We start from the raw sequence: 23,992 nt of genomic DNA on the forward strand, positions 1-23,992 counted from the left end.
CACTCACCTGAGGGGCTTCACTGCAGGAGCCAGGGGTGTCCCCAGGTTTCCTCTCTCTTCACTCACCTGAGGGGCTTCACTGCAGGAGCCAGGGGTGTCCCCAGGTTTCCTCTCCCTTCATTCACCTGAGGGGCTTCACTGCAGGAGCCAGGGGTGTCCCAGGTTTCCTCTCCCTTCACTCACCTGAGGGGCTTCACTGCAGGACCAGGGGTGTCCCCAGGTTTCCTCTCCCTTCACTCACCTGAGGGGCTTCACTGCAGGAGCCAGGGGTGTCCCCAGGTTTCCTCTCCCTTCACTCACCTGAGGGGCTTCACTGCAGGAGCCAGGGGTGTCCCCAGGTTTCCTCTCCCTTCATTCACCTGAGGGGCTTCACTGCAGGACCAGGGGTGTCCCCAGGTTTCCTCTCCCTTCACTCACCTGAGGGGCTTCACTGCAGGACCAGGGGTGTCCCCAGGTTTCCTCTCCCTTCACTCACCTGAGGGGCTTCACTGCAGGACCAGGGGTGTCCCCAGGTTTCCTCTCCCTTCACTCACCTGAGGGGCTTCACTGCAGGAGCCAGGGGTGTCCCCAGGTTTCCTCTCCCTTCACTCACCTGAGGGGCTTCACTGCAGGAGCCAGGGGTGTCCCCAGGTTTCCTCTCCCTTCACTCACCTGAGGGGCTTCACTGCAGGAGCCAGGGGTGTCCCCAGGTTTCCTCTCCCTTCACTCACCTGAGGGGCTTCACTGCAGGAGCCAGGGGTGTCCCCAGGTTTCCTCTCCCTTCACTCACCTGAGGGGCTTCACTGCAGGAGCCAGGGGTGTCCCCAGGTTTCCTCTCCCTTCACTCACCTGAGGGGCTTCACTGCAGGAGCCAGGGGTGTCCCCAGGTTTCCTCTCCCTTCACTCACCTGAGGGGCTTCACTGCAGGAGCCAGGGGTGTCCCCAGGTTTCCTCTCCCTTCACTCACCTGAGGGGCTTCACTGCAGGAGCCAGGGGTGTCCCCAGGTTTCCTCTCCCTTCACTCACCTGAGGGGCTTCACTGCAGGAGCCAGGGGTGTCCCCAGGTTTCCTCTCCCTTCACTCACCTGAGGGGCTTCACTGCAGGAGCCAGGGGTGTCCCCAGGTTTCCTCTCCCTTCACTCACCTGAGGGGCTTCACTGCAGGAGCCAGGGGTGTCCCCAGGTTTCCTCTCCCTTCACTCACCTGAGGGGCTTCACTGCAGGAGCCAGGGGTGTCCCCAGGTTTCCTCTCCCTTCACTCACCTGAGGGGCTTCACTGCAGGAGCCAGGGGTGTCCCCAGGTTTCCTCTCCCTTCACTCACCTGAGGGGCTTCACTGCAGGAGCCAGGGGTGTCCCCAGGTTTCCTCTCCCTTCACTCACCTGAGGGGCTTCACTGCAGGAGCCAGGGGTGTCCCCAGGTTTCCTCTCCCTTCACTCACCTGAGGGGCTTCACTGCAGGAGCCAGGGGTGTCCCCAGGTTCCGAGGATCGGAGTCATTACCGCTGTTTGTTGCCTCTGAGTGGGCTCCGATTCGTGGCGCCTTTATGTATGACAGAATGAAACATTGCTCAGTCCTGTGCCACCTTCATGATCGTTGGAGTGTTTGAGTCCCAGCCAATGCCCCTCATCCTCCCGTCTGTCAGCGGAGGCTTGCGTGTTGCTGTGATGCTGAGCAGGCTTCGTCGGAGCTTCCAGACTAAGACAGACTAGGAAGAAAGGCCTGGCAATCTACTTCTGAAAATCACCAGTGAAAACCCTGTGGGTCACAAAGGTCCAATCCACAACCAATCATGGGGATGGCACAGGACCAGGCAGCGTTTCATTCTGTGTGGACGTGAGTCAGGCACCGACTGGGTGACCGTCAACAACAGCAACAACTGAAAACCAGACCGTGTGGAACGACGTGGGCACAAGGTGACGGCCCCTCCTGGGGGGAGGGATAGACCACGGCTCATTCCTACACGAGAACACAGCCGACAGGGAGGAATGACCCGCATGCGTCCACACCAATCAACCTCAAAACCAGAGCATGAGCTGCTACCCTGTCTGTAAGTACAGAAGGATAGGTCGTCGTTGTTGTTGTTAGGTGCCGCTGTCGAGCCAGTTTCCACTCATGGCGACCCCATGTACAACACAACACTGCCCGGTCCTGCGCCATCCTCACAATCGTTGTTATGCTTGAGCTCATTGTTGCAGCCACTGTGTCAATCCACCTCGTTGAGGGTCTTCCTCTTTTCTGCTGACCCTGTACTCTGCCAAGCATGATGGCTTAGCTTCCAACATCACAGCAACACGCAGGCCCCCACAGTACAACAAACTGACAGACATGTGGGGAGAGGATAGACTACGACAAACAACAGGTAAACTGCGGTTATTATAGACCAAAAGCAGGACACAGACGAACAAAGCCTGCCTGGCAAGGGGAGCACCGACTTGGGGTCGTGGGTGCTTCTGGAGAGGGGAGGAGGGGGAGAAAGGGCCGGCAGCTTTAGCTGTATCAGCAACGTTCAATTTGCGTGTTTTTTTAGAGAGAGAAATTTAAACATGTAAACATCTGTTTAATCTCAATGATGGCTAAATGGGTACTTTTTAATTATCTTCTGGATTTTTTTGCACATTTTAAATGTTTAAAAAATGTTTTCAATTGGTTCTTACCCCTAGGGCTGGCACTTAAAATGTAAGGATTTTGACAGAACTTTGAGAAAATTCTCCAAAAGTCTATAGTCTTTGTCTTTACTGGTCTATTGACTTATCGGAGCCCTGGTGGCACAGTGGTTAAGAGCTCGGCTGCTAACCAGAAGGTTAGCAGTTCAAACCCACCCAGCAGCTCCTCGGGAAAAAGACCTGGTAATCTGCCTCCATAAAATTACAGTCAAGAGGACCGCATGGAGCAGTTCTACTCTGTCACCAGGGGTTACCGTGAGTGGGAACCGACCCCACGGGCCCCAACAACAACACGTAAGGAGAAATGGCTGCAGTGAAGCCCTTGAGGGCCCTCAGCCTGTTCGTACATGGGGAGCGGGAGTCGGGTTTCAATCCCTGTGCTGGGTACTTGGTGCACTGCAGGAGCTGGACGTGACCACTCGGCTTCCCTCTAGAATCTTGTTCCAGCTGTTACCCACTCTCTATGCCCATATCTCAGCTCTCCTCTCTCCCCTCAAGCTTCTCCATCCTAGAACCCAATCTTCTCCCGGCCACCCCAGCATCCTGCCCCCACGTTCCTCTGCACCATCCTTCAGTAGAGGCCTCAGAAAGACCTGTGGTCTCCTGTGTGCAAAGAAGGCCCCTGAGGTTTTCAGCCTCAGAGTCTGAAGGACGGACGAGAAAAAGGACTTGCAGCCCTGGCTCAGCAGAGGCCACCAGCTGTGTGGTCAGCGTGGGGCTGGGAGGACGGGCCTCTGCCCAGCTGTTCCCCTCGGGGCCCAGACCCACCCACCCGGCCCTGACACCCACCCAGCAGGTCTCCCTGGCCCCCAGGACTCAGCTCACGCAGCACCAGGGTTGAGGAGCCCCTGTTGCCCCGGACCAGCTCACTGGCCTTTGCTCATTGGCCTTGTCCTTGACCAGTCCCCTGTCTGCGTTGCCACAGCTGGAGCCACTGAGGTCAGTGATGGCCTCGCTGGGTCTGTGCTCCTCGATGCTCAGACATGGTTACAGACAGAGGGGACCACGGTGAGTGGGGAAACGCAGTCACACCAGCACCAGGCTGAACATGGTCCCGGCCTTGCCTCTGTCTACGGAGGACACTGGGCAGGTTCCCGGCCTGCATGGTCAGTTATAAAGCTGATCGCCAGGACCACCCACCTCCCCCGCCTCCCCTTCCCCTGACTTCCGGGTGGACCTGGCCGATGGCATATGGGAGGGAGAGTTAGGTGGGTGCTACGGTCACTGGTCCTGTGGCCTCTCTGCTCACAGGCCCCTCCCTTGAACCTGCAGGGCCAATGGCCAGTGAGAGCTCCCTGCTGCTGGCCCTGGGATCCCCCACCCCCACCCACAGCCCTGTCCACTGTCCACTGTGCCTCTGAGGAGCCATCTACCCTGCTGACCACCAGGCCCAAGGAAGAGAGGCTGCTGGGCTGTCCCAGGGACGCCCAGATTGACCTGGGACCTAGTTTCCAGTGCCGTGGACCCTGGAACGACAGGGACAGCATCTCAGCAGGGGTCTTCCTCACCAGGGGGTGCAATGAGACCCCCCCCCACCTGTGTGGCACAGGCCGCCTCCGAGGGAGGCTCCCAACCTGTGCGGCAGAGATGGCTGAGTCTGGTGGCCGTCTCCAGAGCGTACTGGCCGTCGGCTCTGATCAGCTTCCCCTGCAGCTCACAGGAACATCACCCTGGCCAGAGCCCAGAACGCCGGTGGTCCCCAGGCCTTGGCCAAGGCGTCAGTCTCGGTGCCGATTCTCCCAGGTGCTTTAGCAGCTCAGAGCAGCTCACAGAGCATCTGCAGATGCACAAACATATTTGGCAAAAGCTAGCGCCCTCAGGGTGCTTCTTGTCAGGATAAAATACAGCCGAGGCGTCTGGGTTTGGCCGATGTCGTGTTCTGCTCCTTGTCTCTTTATTCACCTCCATCCTAAGCTTGACCCTCACAGCAAGAGAGTGTGGCAAAGAGAGCCTCCATCCAGATCAGGCTAAGCCTTAACCAGGGGCGTGGAGTGGTCCAATTTGCCTGTTCCTGAGGTCACTCTTGCTAAAGTGTAGAAGACTAACAGGTATGGGAGACAGAGGCCAGCGAGGAAGGAGGTGGCTCTGGGTTCCAGGTAAGGTGGAGGCTGCCTGGTTGTGGGCAGGGACAGAGGGCGGGTGCCGCAGGGACAGTAATTTAGGAGGGAGAAGTGACCAGGCCTGTCCCTGCGTGGCCAGTGGGCCAGGCCGAAGGAGGGAGAGACGCAAGTGCCGTCCTTCAGAATTTGAGGCCCCTAGAGCTGGGCAGGGTGCTGGGTGGTCAGGAGTCGTGGGAGGGCTGGAGACAGACCCCTGGGTCCACGGAGCCCCAGGCCCACAGAGCCCCAGGCCCTGATGAGCCCTGCCAGGGTACATAGCCAACTGCTCCAGCCCCAGCACAAGTACAGACGCTCATCTCCACGGGGCCGGAGAAGGATGAGCACTGCCCACGTGGGGAGTGACGGACAATGGGCTGTGACTCAGGAAAGGAGAGGAGACAGGCCTAGGCTGGACGGCTGGAGGGGGACACGTCAGAACGGAGGTGTGTGGAGCGGAGGGACGGTGGGGCCTAGAAACCGATTTCGGGGCTGCCGTGGGTGGAGGTGGCACAGTGTTTAAAGCGATTGACTGCTAACCAAAAGGTTGGCAGTTCGAAACCATCAGCAGCTTCATGGGGGAATGATGTGGCAGTCGCTTCCGTAGAGATTTACAGCCTTGGAAGTCCGATGGGGTCACTTGAATCATCACAAACAGCTTTCCAGAGGCTGTTTTCATCTGGCCACCTAGAAGCACACAGGGCCCCTTCACAGCCTGGCTTTTCGTTTCTATCCTGTTTCTCCTTCACTCCAACTCCTACAAATTTATGGTTGTGGAAACTTTCAAACATCAGCAGAGTCCTGTATCAACACACCCGGGGACTCAGCGCTCAGAACTAACATGTGGCAGCTTTTTTTTAGATTTGTCTGAGACCTTTTATTATAAGAAATAAAACATTGCACACACAGGCCCCTCCATGCTCCTCCCCAGGGCACGGGCTCCTCGGCCAAGGCAGCAATTACACTGAATGGCACATAGCCACTCGTTGTTCTTACCTTCACCACCCACGTATATAAATGATGCAAAGCACAGCTCTGCAACTTGCTGCTCCCCAGCGTTGCATTCAACCCAATAAAGAACAAAACGCAACCAACCCAAATGCCACCCGCTAGGGTCGCTATGAGTCGGAATCGACTCGACTGCACTAGGTTTGTTTTTTGGTTTTGAAGGCCCCACCAGGACCCACGTTACCTGCAACAGCCACACACTGGCAACACCATTGCCCCCTCAACCCCAATTTCTCTCTTTCTGAAAACAACATTCATTATGGGTCAAGGGAAAAACATACGGATTTTTTTTAATTACCATACTCTACAGGTATGGTAATAAAATGCTCCATACTGAAACTTCAAAACTTAGAGGAAGTGGCAAAAGTTGTTCTTTGAGGAAAATTTATAGCCTTAAGTGCTTACATTGGAAAGGAAAGTCTGAAAACAAATGAGTTAAGAATCCAACTAAAGATGTTAGAAAAATAAAAACTGTAAGAGAAAGAAAAATTATAGCCCATCTCGCTCACAAAGCTGCAGAAACCCTAAACAAAATATTAGCAAGTAGAATCCAGCAGTGTATACAAAAGGTAAAATGTTAGCATATCACAACCCAGATGGGTTTGTCCTGGGAATGCAAGGGTGATTTCACATTAGAAATCCATAAATGTAATTCGCCATATTGTAGGATTAAAGGAGAAAAAACACATGATCATCTCAATAACACAGAACAAGATTTTGATAAAACTCAATAACCATAGTTGAAAACAAAACCAAAAACTTTCAGGAATGAAAGAAATGTTCTTAACTTCAAAGAGTATATATGCCAAAAACCTACAAAACATGTAATTCTTCATGTGTGAAGACTTTAGGAGCATTCTGTCTGAGTATCAGTCACTGAATCCATTTAGCATTGTACTGGAGATCATAGCCAGTGCAACAGGCGGGGAAAAAAAATAAAAGAATAAGAAAGTAATAAACAAAATTCTCATTATTCACAAACAATATGTCTATATAGAAAACTCAAAAGAGATCTATAAATTGTTAGAATTACTAACAAAATTCAGAAAGGATTTTGGACCTAAGTTCTATATAAAAAAAATTAATTACATTTCTATACACCAGCAACAAACAGAAAATACAATTTTTAAAAAGATACTATGTATTTATATAACAGCAACAAAAACTTAGTTACCTAATAATAAATTTAATAGATATGTATAAGATCTTTATGGAGAAAGATTTTTAGTTGAGGTATGATATAAAAAAATGATATAACATACAGTTAAATTCACTCTTTTTTTTTTAGTGTATAGTTCTAAGAGTTTTAACAAATGCATAGACCCATGGACCCACCACCACAATCAAGATAAAGAACATTTCTATCACCCTACAAAGTTCCCTGTGTCCTTGAAGCCATTATCCTTAGCCCAGCATCCTGTGCACCAGTGTAATGAGATGATACTTACTATGGATTAATTGTGTCCCCCAAAATATGTATTGAAGTCCTAACCCTGTACCTGTAAATATGACCTTGTTTAGAAAGTTATTTTCTTTTGTTATGTTAATAAGGATGTTATGTACCACATATGATGGGTTCTAAATCTAATCACTTCAGAGCAAGCCAAAACAAAAAACAAAAAAACAACAAACCCATTGATGTCAAGTCAATTCCAACTCATAGCAACCCTATAGGACAGAGGAGAACTGCTCCATAGGGTTTAAAAGGAGTGGCTGCTGGATTCCAACCGCTGACCTTTTGGATAGCAGCCATAACTCACCATTATTCTAAACCACTGTACCACCAGGGCTCCGGTCATTTCTGAGCGTGGAGACACACATGTAGAGAAGACAGATGCCATGTAAATACAAGGATAGATACATCTACAAGCCCAGAAGCACTAAGGATTGCCAACAGCTTCTAGAAGCTGAAAGAGACAAAGAAGGACCTTGCCTTAGAGCTGACACCCTGGATTTGGAATTCCAGCGTTCAAAACTGTAAGAAAATAAATTTCTGCTTTTTAATGCCAGCCACTTGTGGTATTTCTGTTAAGCCAATCCTAGGAAACTAAGACATTTAGGGAGATACTTTCCTACACCACAGGCTACACTAGACCATCCTATACCATGGGTTGCACTAGGTGATCCTAAACCACAGGCTACACTGGACTGTCTACACCATGGGCTGCACTAGACCGTCCTACACCATGGGCTGCACTGGACTGTCTACACCATGGGCTGCACTAGACCATCCTGCACCCATGGGCTACACTAGACCAACCTAAACCACAGGCTACACTACCCTGTCTACACCACAGGCTAGACTGTCTACACCACGGGCTGCGCTAGACCATCCTACACCACGGGCTACACTGGACTGTCTACACCACGGGCTGGACTAGACCATCCTACACCACGGGCTACACTGGACTGTCTATACCACAGGCTAAACTAGACTGTCTACACCATGGGCTACACTAGACTGTCTACACCACAGGCTACACTGGACTGTCTACACCATGGGCTGCAGCAGACTGTCTACACCACAGGCTGCACTAGACCATCCTAAACCACAGGCTACACTACACTGTCTACACCACAGGCTAAACTAGACTGTCTACACCATGGGCTACACTAGACTGTCTACACCATGGGCTGCACTAGACCATCCTACACCATGGGCTACACTGGACTGTCTACACCACAGGCTGCACTAGACCATCCTACACCATGGGCTACACTGGACTGTCTACACCACGGGCTGCACTAGACCATCCTACACCATGGGCTACACTACACTGTCTACACCACAGGCTGCACTAGACCATCCAACACCATGAGCTACACTAAACTGTCTACACCACAGGCTACACTGGACTGTCTACACCAGGGGCTGCACTAGACTGTCTACACCAGGGGCTGCACTAGACCATCCTACACCATGGGCTACACTAAACTGTCTACACCACAGGCTGCACTAGACCATCCTACACTATGGGCTACACTAGACTGTCTACACCACAGGCTGCACTAGACCATCCTACACCATGAGCTACACTAAACTGTCTACACCACAGGCTACACTGGACTGTCTACACCAGGGGCTGCACTAGACTGTCTACACCAGGGGCTGCACTAGACCATCCTACACCATGGGCTACACTAAACTGTCTACACCACAGGCTGCACTAGACCATCCTACACCACGGGCTACACTGGACTGTCTACACCACGGGCTGCACTAGACCAACCTACACCATGGGCTACACTGGACTGTCTACACCACTGGCTGCACTAGACCATCGTACACCACAGGCTGCACTAGACCATCCTACACTATGGGCTACACTAGACTGTCTACACCACAGGCTGCACTAGACCATCCTACACCATGGGCTACACTGGACTGTCTACACCACGGGCTGCACTAGACCATCCTACACCATGGGCTACACTACACTGTCTACACCACAGGCTGCACTAGACCATCCAACACCATGAGCTACACTAAACTGTCTACACCACAGGCTACACTGGACTGTCTACACCAGGGGCTGCACTAGACTGTCTACACCAGGGGCTGCACTAGACCATCCTACACCATGGGCTACACTAAACTGTCTACACCACAGGCTGCACTAGACCATCCTACACTATGGGCTACACTAGACTGTCTACACCACAGGCTGCACTAGACCATCCTACACCATGAGCTACACTAAACTGTCTACACCACAGGCTACACTGGACTGTCTACACCAGGGGCTGCACTAGACTGTCTACACCAGGGGCTGCACTAGACCATCCTACACCATGGGCTACACTAAACTGTCTACACCACAGGCTGCACTAGACCATCCTACACCACGGGCTACACTGGACTGTCTACACCACGGGCTGCACTAGACCAACCTACACCATGGGCTACACTGGACTGTCTACACCACTGGCTGCACTAGACCATCGTACACCACAGGCTGCACTAGACCATCCTACACTATGGGCTACACTAGACTGTCTACACCACAGGCTGCACTAGACCATCCTACACCATGGGCTACACTGGACTGTCTACACCATGGGCTGCACTAGACCATCCTACACCATGGGCTACACTGGTCTACATCATGGGCTGCACTAGACCATCCTACACCATGGGCTACACTGGACTGTCTACACCACAGGCTGCACTAGACCATCCTATACCACGGGCTACACTAAACTGTCTACACCACGGGCTGCACTAGACCATCCTACACCATGGGCTACACTGGACTGTCTACACCACGGGCTGCACTAGACCATCCTACACCACAGGCTACACTACACTGTCTACACCATGAGCTGCACTATACCATCCTACACCATGGGCTACACTATACAGTTTGACACCACAGACTACAGTGGACTGTCTACACCACAGGCTACACTGGACTGTCTACACCACGGGCTACACTATACAGTTCTATACCACAGACTACACTGGACTGTCTACACCACAGGCTACACTGGACTGTCTACACCACAGGCTCCAGTAGCCCTGTCTACACCACGGGCTACACCAGGGCAGGCCAGTGGACAGGGGCGTCACCAGGCTTGGTGTCACCAGTGCAGTAACACATGGTGTCATCCCCCATGGATATGGGTTCACAAATACTAATTACCACACCGTTGCGCTTAAAACACCAGAAAATCTGACGAAATCAGCACCAGCAGCAACGAAAACAGCGCGTGCTTGTAAGGCGTGCAGACGAAACCTTATTATTGGAAGCGTCATCGTAATTGGGTCATAATGACAGCTCTGACCAGAGCGCATTACAAGGTTCAAAAAGTAAGTCAGCATAGTTTTATTTAGCCTTGTAGGTTTACTGAAAGCTGGGCTTACGAAATAATGTTTTTGATGTTATAACTAACTACGGAGCTCTTTTTATAAAAAATAATAAATTTCTGCTCATAGGCTGCACAAACTTTATAGACTGTCATTTTGGTGTCATGCGCTCTGGCAGGGTCACCCGGTGCAGTCCACACCCCTGCACCTCCCTAGTGACACCGCTGCCCACTCCTGAATGCGTTTACAGCCACAGGTGTAGGGGTTCGGATTAATGACACATTTGGGGGGGATGCAATTCAATTCGTAACAGGAAGCACAAAGCATTTTCCACCTGTGGGTCTCAACTCTCAGTTGTGTCCTTGTTCTACAGAGCCTGCCCGCCATCTAGGTCAGTTCTACATCCACACAGGCTTTTCGGCAGGGCCGTTTGCCTCGGTCTTGTACACCATGGTCGCTCCCATAAACCCCTTCATCTACAGCCTGGGGAACAGAGACACAAAGGCTGCCCTGCAGTAGCTTCTCTGCAGTGAGTCTTCCCCCCAGTGACTGCACCAATGCCCTGTGGGGGACACGCGTGTCCAAGGGCGAAAGAGCAGGGCACTATAGTGTGAACTCTTGGGTTCCCTTTCTAGACTGAAACCTTGATGCCATCCTAATAGACGGTGGCCCTGAGAAAAATGCTCACCCTCCCTAGGCCTCCGTCTCCTCATCTGCGAAAGGGAGGCTATGAAAACATGGGCCTCATAAGGCTGATGTGAGGATTAAATGACCTACTATGGTAAAGCACCAGCACGAGAAACGTCTCATGTCAAGTACCAAGTAAATGTTGGGTACTGTATACAAGAGGGATGTTTCGTAACACCCCTGGGTTTTCTCCCATGTTATTAAGCCAGTTTATCTCCTGGTGCCCTGGCCTCTACGAGGGCTAAGTGCCCCAGGACAAACATAAGCAACATCCTTGGCCTTTAGACGTTATTAGCACGTGCCTCCCTCGCAGTTGTGAAATGCCTACAGACACTGCCTGACATCCTCTGAGGTGGAAAATGGTCCCCAGTTGAGAATCACTGGTGTAAGGGGAATGTCTTAAAAAGAGGAAGAAAAAATTTAAAAAGGAAGGAAATGGGGACTATATCCCTGTCCCATTTGGGAATCTCGGGGAGTATGATCAGAGTTTGGCCCTGTGTTAAAATAGGGCACGGGCAGCAGAGGGGGAAGGTCTGTGCAGGCTGGAGAACCTGGAAGCACACTGGGCTTTCGTCTCGGCCCCCCCTGGATTTTTGGAGGCCCCATGAGGGATGAAGGCAGAGCCCAGAGTCCACTGATTACAAACGAGCTTTGGGGGTGGGGGGTAAGGTAATAGTACCCCAGTGTCTGCTAATGGACAGCCTGTGCCAAGGGACAGATGGAGGATTCACTGTGATGAAGAAGGTTCTGGGGGATCGGAAGGCGCTGAGGCGTGGCTAAATCAGCAGGAGAGGACCACAGGCCCTGGTCCAGACCAAGAGGACACAGCAAGCATTCGTGATCACAGGCTTTGGTAGAGGCTGCCAGTGGAAAGCCCAATCTCAGTGCCAATAGCTCACAGTTCAGGTGACTGTCCGGGGACCGCCATTTCCAGCTGTCACCATTCTAATCAGTGTAAGGCAGAGACCTGGGTCCAGGGGGCCCAGACTTTTAATCATCTCATACAAAAATCTTCTCTCTTCCTCAGCATGGGACGTCCTTGCAAAGGCTTCTCTTCTTTTTGCTCATTTTAATCAATTGCTCCCCAAAGACATTTTGTGGACCTTCCTGCCCATTCTGTTGCCCAAACAGTTTCTACTCTCAGGCTCTTTCCATCTCTACATCAGGCATCCCAGTCGTGAGATCTGCAGTACCAAACCTGTGGTAGCCAGCCTCCAAGATGGCCCCCAGCGAGCACCGCCTCCTGGTGTTCATGTCCCCGTGCGGTCCTCTCCCACACTGAACAGGGCTGAGCTGTGACATCAAGCAGTTGTGCAGACACATCACAACGTGGCCTCCAAGGGTAGCTCGTAACAGACACTGCAGCTTCCCCCTTGTTCTCTCATGCACTGCTCGCTCTGAGGGGAAGCTAGCCACCACGTTGTGAGGACGCTCAATCAGCCCTTCGGAGCGGCCCACAGGGCGAGGACCTGAGGCCTCGTGCCAACAGCCAGAGCAGATCCAGCCCCAGGCAGGTTTTCAGACGACTGTAGCACTGACCAGCATCGCCATCAGAGATTTCGAATCAGTACCTCCAGCTGAGTCACTCCTGAATTCCTGACCTGCAGAAACTGTGTGAGATAATAAATGCTGATGATTGTGTTAAACCACCTAATTTGGGGCTAACTTTCTTTTTTTTTTTTCTTATGGAGCTAGAGAAACTAATAATGACACGTAATTCTCAAAATTCTCTTTGTCCACAAATACATCACCGCACCTTTTTTAGACTGTTGTTACTTGCTGTCAAGTTGATTTTGACTCACAATGACCCCATGTAACGGAGTAGACCCGCGCCATAAGGTTTTCTTGGATGTAACCGTTATGAAAGCAGATTGCCAGGTCTTTCTCTTGTGGAGCCGCGGGGTGGCTTCAAATCACTAGCCTTTAAGTTGGCAGCTGAGAGCTGAAGTGTCTGTGCCACCAGGGCTCCCCTTTCCTAGACTAGATCTGCTAAATAAACATTTAAGGGACATTTGATCCCAAGGGTGCAAATCTGTCACTGGGAGCTTGCTCAGACGCTTTGCATGACAGACAGGTGAGGGCTGTCTCCCCCTCTGCCTCCCTCCCTCACTGCCCTTGGCAGGTACGCAGGCACACGCCCCATGTCTGGGACCATCTCTCTGGAATGCTGCGACATGAGCAGGCACGGAAGGCCTTATAACACATGGCGTACACATTTGGAAAGTAGCTTAGATAAGAGCTTGGCTGTGCTGTGGTGGAACTCCCTAACATTATAATTCCCCTCTCTGCAATAATACAGGGGGGCTTCCAGGTGAGAACACTGAGCAGTAAGGCAAGGCCGGGGTTGTCTCTCTAGAATGAAGAATTGAATACCTATAAATTCTCCAGGGAACCTATTTTAGAGTATTGCAGTAATTGTCCCTCAGCTTCTGACTAAGCATTTATCAGTGAATAAGCAAACCTTAAAACTGGGGCTGGGTGGCATGATTGAAGAGTTAATCTAAGACCTAAATTGAAATTCTATTTTAAATAGTCTGCCTCTGCCTTCTGCAGAAACCCTGGTGGCATAGTGGTTAAGTGCTACAGCTGCTAACCAAGAGGACAGCAGTTCGATTCTGCCAGGCGCTCCTTGGAAACTCTACGGGACAATTTACTCTGTCCTATAGGGTCACTATGAGTCGGAATCGACTCGACAGCAGTGGGTTTGGTTTTGGTTTTTGGTTCTGCCTTCTGCAAAAGACAAGTTGGCTTCCTGTGAGAGTTTTTACTGCTTGTGACACAAAGCGTAGAGACCCAGCCTTAGCTTATACAAACAATCTTACCATCTCAACCGTTCTCAGGCGATTGTCTGGCGAACGCACGCCTAGGCCCTAACTCACGCCCTCCTAGTCAGATGAGCAACGTTCACATTTCAAAAGGCTTCAAGTTAGAGCTCATTTAATCTCCTTCCTAACTAATTCAATCACTGAACGCCCACATCAGGAATGTTTACAAGGCTTGCCTTAGAAATATTGTTTTAGGCAATTTGTATCGGGGAAATAAGAGATTTATGTTAGGCTAGAAATTGATGTTAGGGAAGTTGGTAGTTTGACAGCCCCCTTGTAAATTTTCCTTCCTTCCGCTGCACCCCTCTGATGTGAAGCCGTTTTGCTTTGTTTGCTCCATCTGGTAAATACCTCGCTGCTGTCCCTGCAAGCCAGAACACATGCTGCCTCTTGTCTGGGCGCCATATGATTCTCCATCTTGCTAAATGATCTTTTTGTTTTTCTTCAGTAAAATTCTTTGTTATAATTTCTAGGGGACTGTCAGTCTAGCGTTTTCACCAGGACATTTCTTGGCGACCAGCACAAAGGAACCCTACGGAGATTTTACTTCTGCAGAATCCAGTGTAGCGAGAAAATCAGAGCACCGGGAAACAGCAAACACCTCTGGGGCCTGTCCACTTGTCACGGGATCCCAGGAGCTGTGACAGGTGAACACCTCTCGGGGCCAAGCCTGACTTGCTTTGCGTAGAGGCTTCCCAACTTTTGCTGAAGGATTTGTCTCCCTTTTTTTCTGTCTTTTTAAACAGAACATAAATTCCTCCGGTTCTAGGTACCTCTAGGTCATTGCTTGGAGCCCCAGTGGCATAGTGCTTACTTAAGCACTTGGCTGCTAACTGAAAGGTCAGTCGTTTGAACCCACCAAAGAGTCCAAAACCAGAAAGTTCAGAGCCTATTCCTGAGCCTTTTAAAATTCACCCTGCAGAACCCAGAGTGGGCACTAGAGAAAATCCAAAGAACACTGTCATTTCTTTCATGACCTGGACTCATACAGAATTAAATATCATTGCTAAAGGTTTTCCCAAATTTATGTAAGGACTCTCATAGATTTGCTAAAGAATTCAAGGTCCTTATTCATGCTTATCAACCCGGATTATCTGATTTGCCTCAATTAGTCCATATGTTAATCGGCCCTGTGGAAGCCACATTTTGGTTAAAATGTGCTGAATGGAAAAATCCCCAAGATGACTTAGCTATAGGTACAGACAAAAGGGCCAGCACCCTTCCCAAAGATGCTCCAGACAGGGCCAAAATGCTACACGAAGCAATTCGTAAGGACTTTCACCCAATAACTGACTGGGCAAGAGTCCATTCTTGTGTACGAGGCAAAGATGAAGTGTTTACGATTATCTAACCTGACTGTTGCAGAAGTTTTCGGAACATTCTGGGTTGAACCCTTCAGATGAAGGAACGAGAGGGGCCTTCAAGGCGGCATTTATTTCTGGCCTCGACCTGAAATTTCAGCCTTAGTTAAGAGACGTCTTTTAGATTGGAAGGCTGCTGGCACTACGGAACTGGTTACTTTAGCCCATGACCTTGCTCAAGTTTTAGAAACAAAGCAGGCTGCTCAGGGCGACAAATAAATTAATGGCCCTTCAGCTACAATGGCCCACTCAGAAAAGGAATTTTAAACCCTCCAGTGGACTCAAAACCGGTCCCTGCCATTACTGCAAACACCTGGCCGGTAGAAAAGGGAATCCCTTAAGTTAAAGAAGAAACAGGTTTCCACCCCGACCACTCATCCTTCCCCTAATGCAGAATGAAGGGGGCCAGGGAAAAACAGGAACTCTTCTACAGCTTTAAACTCCCAAGGAGAAACAACTATTTATATATAAATGGAGAACCTTGTACATTTTTAATTGATTCAGAAGCTAAGCTTTCTGCGATTAAACTCACGTGCCTACAAAAGCCCCTGGCACAGAGTACAAAAACTCCTAAAATCATGGGAGTTACTAATAACACGTGTGCTCAGCATTTCTCAACCTGAAGGAGCGGAAGAAAACAAATTAGCCTCGAACTGCAATACTGACATTAGAATATTACCCGTATACAATATCAAATTATCTTCAGCAAAAAAAATATATATATATATATATTTTTTTTTTATGTGAATATAATTCGAAAACAGTTATAGTAGTACCTCAACAGGGAACTGCCAGAAATTCAAGCCAGATTCAGAAGAGGACGTGGAACCAGGGGTACCCTTGCTGATGTCAGATAGACCCTGCTCTGCTGAGAGCTGAGAATACCCAAACACGTCTAGCTTTTATTGACTCTGCAAAGGCACTGGACTATGTGGATGTGGTGCGATGGATAGCTGTTGTGTGGCATTTTTCACCATGGTCTTCTAACTCCCATGCAAGTGATTGGGTGGGACCGTGCAAATAGGGCAACTGTGGCCCACCAAGAAGACTGGTCAGTTTTGCCATTGCACTGGGCTTGAGATGTGTCAATCCAGAGGCAGGAAAGAGAGGATATCACCACTGCTAAGGTAGAAGGGCCAACAAATCCTTTGGACTCAGGTTCCCTGAACTGAGAAGCTCCTGGAACCAGGAGACAGTGAGAGAGAGAGAGAGAGAGCTGTAACGCTGAAGACAGTGAGACCTGGCGGCAGAGACAAGGTAGCAGAGGTCGAGTAGCAGGAAACGGTGTGGTGGGCTTCCCAGCCCATGCAGCAAGGAAGCTGAGTGCCTTTGGGCAGAGGCCAAGGGCCAGGGAGAGCTTGGCCTGCAAGCATGGCTGGGAAGAGGCTGTCTGATGAGAGAACTGTATCCTGAGCATTCCTGAACCTAAATTGTAACCTGTTACTTCCCTGATGAACCCCATAATCATGAGTATTGTCTGTGAGTTCTGAGTGGCCAATTCATATAATTATCAAACCCAGCACAGAAGCAGAGGGTGCCACAGGGGGGATGGTTGGTGTCAGAATTGGTAAAGATGGCAGAGAGAAGAGGCATGTCTGACCTCCGTCTCACAGGAATCAGCCTTGGGCCACTGATCTTGATTCTCCTTTCCACTTGTGAAGTCAGATGAGGTCGGATGGTGCCCCATGTTGCTTTTACTGTGGATCCTAACAAATTATAAATAACATTGCAAAGAATGGGAATTCTAGAATGCTTAGCTGTGGTCATGCAAAATTTCTACGTAGACCAAGAGGTAGTCACTAGAACAGAACAAGGGGATACTGCATGGTTTAAAAGGAGGAAAGGTGTGTTCAGGGTTGTATTCTTTCAACATGCTTATTCAATCTGTATGCTGGGCAAATAATCCAAGAAGCTGGACTATACGAAGAATATGACGTCAGGATTGGTGGAAGACTCATTAACCACCTCAATATGCAGACGACACAACCCTGCTTGCTGAAAGAGGACTTGAAGCACTTACTGATGAAGATCATAGACTTCAGTATGAATCGCTGTTGTTAGGTGCCGTCAAGTCAGTTCCAATTCACAGTGACCCTATGTACAACAGAACAAAATTGCCCAGTCCTGCGCCATCCTCACGATCATTGTTGTGCTTGAGTCCATTGTTACAGCCACTTTGTCAATCCATCTCGTTGAGGGGCTTCCTTTTCTTCACTGACCCTCTACTTTACCAAGCATTATGTCTTTCTTCAGGGACTGATCCTTCCTGATAACATGTCCAAAGTACGCGAGATGAAGTCTCGCCATCCTCCCTTCTAAGGAGCATTCTGGCTATACTTCTTCCAAGACAGATGTGTTTGTTCTTTCAGCAGCCCATGGTAAATTCAATATTCTTTGCCAACACCACAATTCAAAGGCATCAATTCTTCTTCAGTCTTCCTTATTCATTATCCAGCTTTCACATGCATACGAGGCAACTGAAAACACCATGGCTTGGGTCAGGTGCATCTTAGTCCTTAAAGTGACATCTTTGCTTTTTAACACTTTGAAGAGGTCTTTCGCAGCATATTTGCCCAATGCAGCACACTGTTTGATTTCTTGACTGCTGCTTCCACGGGCATTTATTGTGGATCCAAGTAAAATGAAATCCTTGACAACTTCAATCTTTTCTCTGTTTATCATGATGTTCCTTATTGGTCCAGTTGTGAGGATTTTTTTTTTCCTTTATGTTGAGGTGTCCTCTTACGATTCTTTATCCAAAGAGACAGGTTTAAACTTTTACTCTGATCCAGGTAGGATTCACAACCATCTAGTGGTCCATGCCTCTGCTACTATTCTGGAGATATGGTGCAGATGAGGACACCACATTTAAGAAAAAAAACAAAGACATTTCTGAAAAAGACCTCTAGCAGTTACCACTCTTCTTTCATTCCACTTAGATAGGTGATCTGAAAATTCCATTTCATCATCTTTTTAATTTCACCCATCTCAAATACATTAAAAGACTGCCTACTCTGTGATAGGCCCTGCTCTTTGTGCTGATGATCCAAGATCCTGATGTGTTGTAAGTAATGAGTTCGCCCAACCATTCTTTGCTTCAAGTGTTTGACGGTCTTCTGTGTGACAGGCACAGAGAGAAGCAGAGACAAACAAGCATAAGCTGTGCCCCAAGTTCTATTTACAGTGAGTACGACAGAGCACAGATCAGTGCTGCACCAGGTGCCAAACAAGAGCACCAGGACAGTACGGAGAAAGGGTAGTTGGGATGATGACGGAAGGGCTCCTAGAAGTGTTGGCCTTACAGAGGAATCTTGATGTAAAACTAAAGAAACAGAGAGGGAAATGGATTTTAGATAGGTGAGATGGAAATACAGATGTTAAGCAGGACAACGATATAATCAGATGCTGGATTTAAAAACCAACATTCTGCTGGCAGTAGTGCAGTGGATAAAGAATACAATTATGACAAGATAAACTCTTTGATTATAGGATATTTGGGGCTTAAGCCTGGGAAAGAGATCTCTGCTGGAGATGTGGACATGTGGAAGTTGACTGGGTTCGTGGTTGAAACCAAGAACATGGGTGGTTATAGCAATTTTTCAAAAAAAAACTTAAACACGAAGACCACGAAAAGAGCGGAAACATAGCCAGAAGAGGGTTCAATTAAGTTGGAGAGATGTGATACTAATGGCAAAAAGTCAGAAGACAAGAGATACTGAAGATGCTGGAGAGAGTAATGAATGATGGTGTGATGGATCAGAAAAGGAAAGGGACCCAGACCTGATGGAGAGGGCCAAATTTTACACTGAGACACAGAGTATGGAGGTGTGGATGAGTGTGGGAGCAGAAACTTTTGTAAGAAGAGGCAAGAAATTGAGGAAGTCCCTACCTGATCGCCTCTAAATGTATTCATTTATTTATTCATTCATTCACTCATTAAAAATTATTTATTGAGACCTTACTATGTACAGACATCAGGTGCACAGACAACAGTCTGGTTCAACGCATTTTCCAACCCTCACCAAAATTCCACCAATCATGTAATACAGTAGTTGAGACATCGATTTTAGGGTCAGATGGAGCTTAATGGCTTCAATTTCTTACTATCTATGCCAAGAAGATTAATAAATCCCACTTCACATACCAACTGTATCATGTGGAAATCTGATTCCTGTCTTTATGCTTAGTTCTGACTCCAGCCACCCATGCAGGATTCTCCCTCTGAATCTTGCCACCTAGGGCTAGGCCAGACCTCACAAGTTAAAAGAACTCATCCTTCAGACTGCCAAACAGGTAGACACTAGCTGCAAGTTTGGGAGTCTGAACAACTCCCAACTTCTGATCTATTGGCTAAGTGTCAGGGTTCCCTCTAACTCCTTTAGAATACCAGCCTCAAGATCAGGGGTCCCCAGACCCCTTACTTTCGAACCTTCTTTCAGTTCAATAATTCACTGGAACAATTCACAGAATGCATAAAAAGGCCATCACTATGGTAACAGCTTTAAAATAAAAAAGGATACAAAGAGATGCATACAGTGAGGTTTGGGAGGATCCTTGTGCAGAGCTTCCATATCCTCAGGACATGCTACTCTCTGCATGAATGGCTGTTTCTCACCAACTGGAAGCTCCCTTAAGCCTTTGACTTCTCAGCTTTTATTTGCTTAATAAGCTAAATTATGCCTTAAGAGGTTAGCATCAGGTCACCAGGTGGTCCCTCTGATCTTACCCACCCTCACTCATTAGCCTCAGCTGCAGTCCAACTCTCAGGAAACTCGAACAAAGGCCAAATTGCTTTCTGCAGGGTAGTTCATCACCTCACAGTTAGCAGTTCTGAAACTACTTTATGTATATTCTAAGATTCAGCAAATAATGTACTGTGCATAGTGAGAGCCAGGAGTGTTACTATGAGAGAAAGGAGTAACATATAAAGCAATGGAAAAGGCTAAAATGAACCCTGTGGTATTGGACTGAAATCAGAGATACAGGTATGATGTTGTGGTTTTTGAAATATATACAGATCCATACAGAAACAGGTATAAATATGTTTCTGTATATGTATACTCACATACATTTTCTAGCTCTTTCCACTTTGAGGTCCCAGAGGTAATAAGTATACCTAATGTCCACATCTTTGTTTCTAAATATCATTCTCTAATAGAAGGAATTAGAGTTACTTGGAGAAAAGTCTGATTCTAAAGCTTGGACAGGAAAAGGACAAGATGAGCCTTGAACATGACAGAAAGTAATGTACAAATTATAATGGCGACATGTCAAAAAATACAGGAACATACTTAAGGGAGCTCCAAATAACCAAATCTGGGACAATTTGAGCAAGAAAAGAAAAAACAAGTAATATGGATTAGCCTATACTGGTGTAAACAATCTGATAAATAAAGAGGAGAAAAGGGAAAGCTATTCCTTGCAGAATTCCAATTAGTAAACACAGACGAAATTAATGAGACAGCAAATACCATTTGGTAAACATCACAATAATAATAATCATAGGTAACAATTATCAATGGGTACTAAAAAAAAAAAAAATTTTTTTTACTAAAATTATTAGGCCAAAGTATGATGAAAAACTAGAATATCTGCATAGCCTCAAAGTATCCCCTATGAGAAACTTACTAATTATAAAGGGTAAAATAGTTAACTTTACAATAGAAAAGAATGGGAGGAAATGCAATAAATATACAAACAAAACAGTCAAACCAAATACAAGATCAGTGTACTTTATTGTATCAACAAAAACATTAAAAAATATAGAACCACATTTGCTCAAGGCTATTCCCTGCAGCCTTATTGGTAACAGTCAAAGACTTTAAGAAAGGTAAAATTTAGTTTAGACTGAGAAAGTAACAAACACTGATGAAAACAGCCCTGCAGTTACAAAGAAACTGTCATCTCTACCGAAGGCACGAAGTAACTCTAGTGACCCCTTCTTTGAGTTATACTGCTTTCTTACTCACTGAGAAACTTTGTTCTTTAATCATAGACTTTCAGAAATTTGCTGTTTGAAATTATAAAACAGTGAAACATTCCACTTCTGACTTAGAATAGTCTCTTTACTTTGAGTTCCTGTATGTGAAGTGAGGTGTGAGAAACAACTCAAGGCTTTCCTACATTTGTATGGCCTCTCCACTGTGAGTTCTTCTTTGTCTAGTGAGGTGTGAGGAACTCCTAGATGTTTTCTCACGTTACTTACATTCATAAGGCCTCTCTCCATGGTGGGTTCTTATATGTGTAGTGAGGTTTGTGGATTGCCTAAATACTTTCCCACATTCCTTACATTCATAAGGCCTCTCTCCACTGTGAGTTCTTATATGTGTAATGAGGGCTGAGTAATGACTAAAGGCTTTCCCACACTGCTTACATTCATAAGGCTTCTCTCCACTGTGAGTTCTTATATGTGCAGCAAGGGCTGAGGATTCACTAAAGGCTTTCCCACAGTCCTTACATTCATAAGATCTCTCTCCACTGTGAGTCCTTAGATGTGTAGTGAGGTTTGCGGATTGCCTAAAGACTTTCCCACATTCCTTACATTTATAAGGCCTCTCTCCACTGTGAGTCCTTAAATGTGTAGTGAGGTTTGCTGAATGCCTAAAAGCTTTCCCACATTCCTTACATTCATAAGGCCTCTCTCCACTGTGAGTCCTTGCATGTGTAGTGAGCGCTGAGGAATGACTGAAGGCTTTCCCACACTGCTTACATTCATAAGGTTTCTCTCCATTGTGAGTTCTTATGTGTGTAGTGAGGACTGAGGATTCGCTAAAGGCTTTCCCACATTCCTTACATTCATAAGGTCTCTCTCCACTGTGAGTTCTTATATGTGTAGTGAGGTTTGCAGATTGCCTAAACACTTTCCCACACTGCTTACATTCATAAGGCTTCTCTCCACTGTGAGTCCTTATATGTGTAGTGAGGGCTGAGGAATAACTAAAGGCTTTCCCACATTCCTTACATTCATAAGGCCTCTCTCCACTGTGAGTCCTTATATGAGTAGTGAGGGCTGAGGACTCACTAAAGGATTTCCCACATTCCTTACATTCATAAGGCCTGTCTCCACTGTGAGTTCTTATATGTGAAGTGAGGTGTGAGGAACACCTAAAGGCTTTCCCACATTCCTTACATTCATAAGGCCTCACTCCACTGTGAATTCTTGTATGTGTAGTGAGGGATGAGGCATGACTAAAGGCTTTCCCACATTCCTTACATTCATAAGCTCTCTCTCCACTGTGAGTTCTCATATGTATAGTGAGGGATGCGGACTGACTAAAGGTTTTCCCACATTCCTTACATTTATAAGGCCTCTCTCCACTATGAGTTCGTCTATGTGAAGTGAGGTGTGAGGAACGACTAAAGGCTTTCCCACATTCTTTACATTCATAAGGCCTCTCTCCACTGTGAGTTCGTATATGTGTAGTGAGGGACGAGGACTGACTAAAGGCTTTCCCACATTCCTTACATTCATAAGGCCTCGCTCCACTGTGAGTTACTATATGTCTAGTGAGGGATGAGGCATGATTAAAGGCTTTCCCACATTCCTTACATTTATAAGGCTTATCTCTGATATGAAATTTTTTATGTAAAATGAGGGATGAATGACAACTATAGGTTTTAAAACATTCTTTACATTCACACTTATGACCTCTCACATGTGTCCAAAAGGATAAGAAGCTACAGAAATCTTCCCCACATTTGTTACATTCATAGTGTTTCTCATCAGTGAGTGTTATCACAGAATTCTTAAGGGGTGAGATACAAATGAAGTCCTTTCCACATACCTTACATTTATGGGGTTTTTTCCCAGTAAGAGTTCTCATAGAAGTGGTCAGGTGAGAGGAACAACCACACAATTCTCCACATTCCTTACACTGACAGGTATTGCATCTAGGGTGAGATCTGGTGTGATGCTTACGTGATGAGTGATCCATGAAGGCTTTTCCATGTTCACAGCATTCAAAAGGACTTACTTCTGGAGGATTTCTTTTTAGCACAGTAAGATTTCGAATCCAGCTGAAGGTTTTCCCACACTGACTGTCTTCATTACTTTCACAGAGGTTGTCTACTGTATGACTTCTGTTAAAAATAGGCAACATGCTGTTGGAAATAAATTTGTTCCCATTTCACTATTACCAAATACAATGAAACACACATGGATTTTGCCCTGACTTATCTCATGTTTCATAGGTTAAATCATCTAGCAGAGATACTACCATTACTGTCACTGTTTTTCTAAAATATGAGGCTTTCTGATAATTTTGTCCAAGTGAAATATGTTTCAAATACTCCGTATCTGACTCACATTTACAAAAATGTTATAACATATTGTGAAAATTCTCTGACCACATAATTTTACAGCTAGGCTTATATACACAAACATACATACATATAAACTTACCATCAAGTCGATGCTGACCCTTAGTGGCCCTATAGGACATAACAGAACTGCCCCACAGGGTTTCCAAGGACTGGCTGCTGGATTCAAAATGCTGACCTATATATATATGTGTATACACACACACACAAATATATGTATATATATGTATATATACATAAACATAC

The 23,992-nt window shown here is 47.3% G+C and overlaps 1 protein-coding gene across 3 annotated transcripts in view; it reads right to left on the reverse strand.

Moving 5' to 3' along the window:
• Positions 1–16,984: 16,984 nt before the first annotated feature.
• LOC100661788 (zinc finger protein 883-like) overlaps positions 16,985–23,992 on the reverse strand; it is a 34,591-nt gene continuing 27,583 nt past the window's right edge. For all 3 annotated transcript variants that reach the window (XM_064286208.1, XM_023541923.2, XM_064286207.1), the window contains one exon: positions 16,985–23,506. In XM_064286208.1, the coding sequence (XP_064142278.1) occupies positions 21,625–23,361 (1,737 nt within the window). In that variant the 5' untranslated portion in view covers positions 23,362–23,506 and the 3' untranslated portion in view covers positions 16,985–21,624. The remainder of the gene's footprint in view (positions 23,507–23,992) is intronic.

Source organism: Loxodonta africana, chromosome 5, assembly GCF_030014295.1.
Source record: "Loxodonta africana isolate mLoxAfr1 chromosome 5, mLoxAfr1.hap2, whole genome shotgun sequence".
NCBI lineage: Eukaryota > Metazoa > Chordata > Mammalia > Proboscidea > Elephantidae > Loxodonta > Loxodonta africana.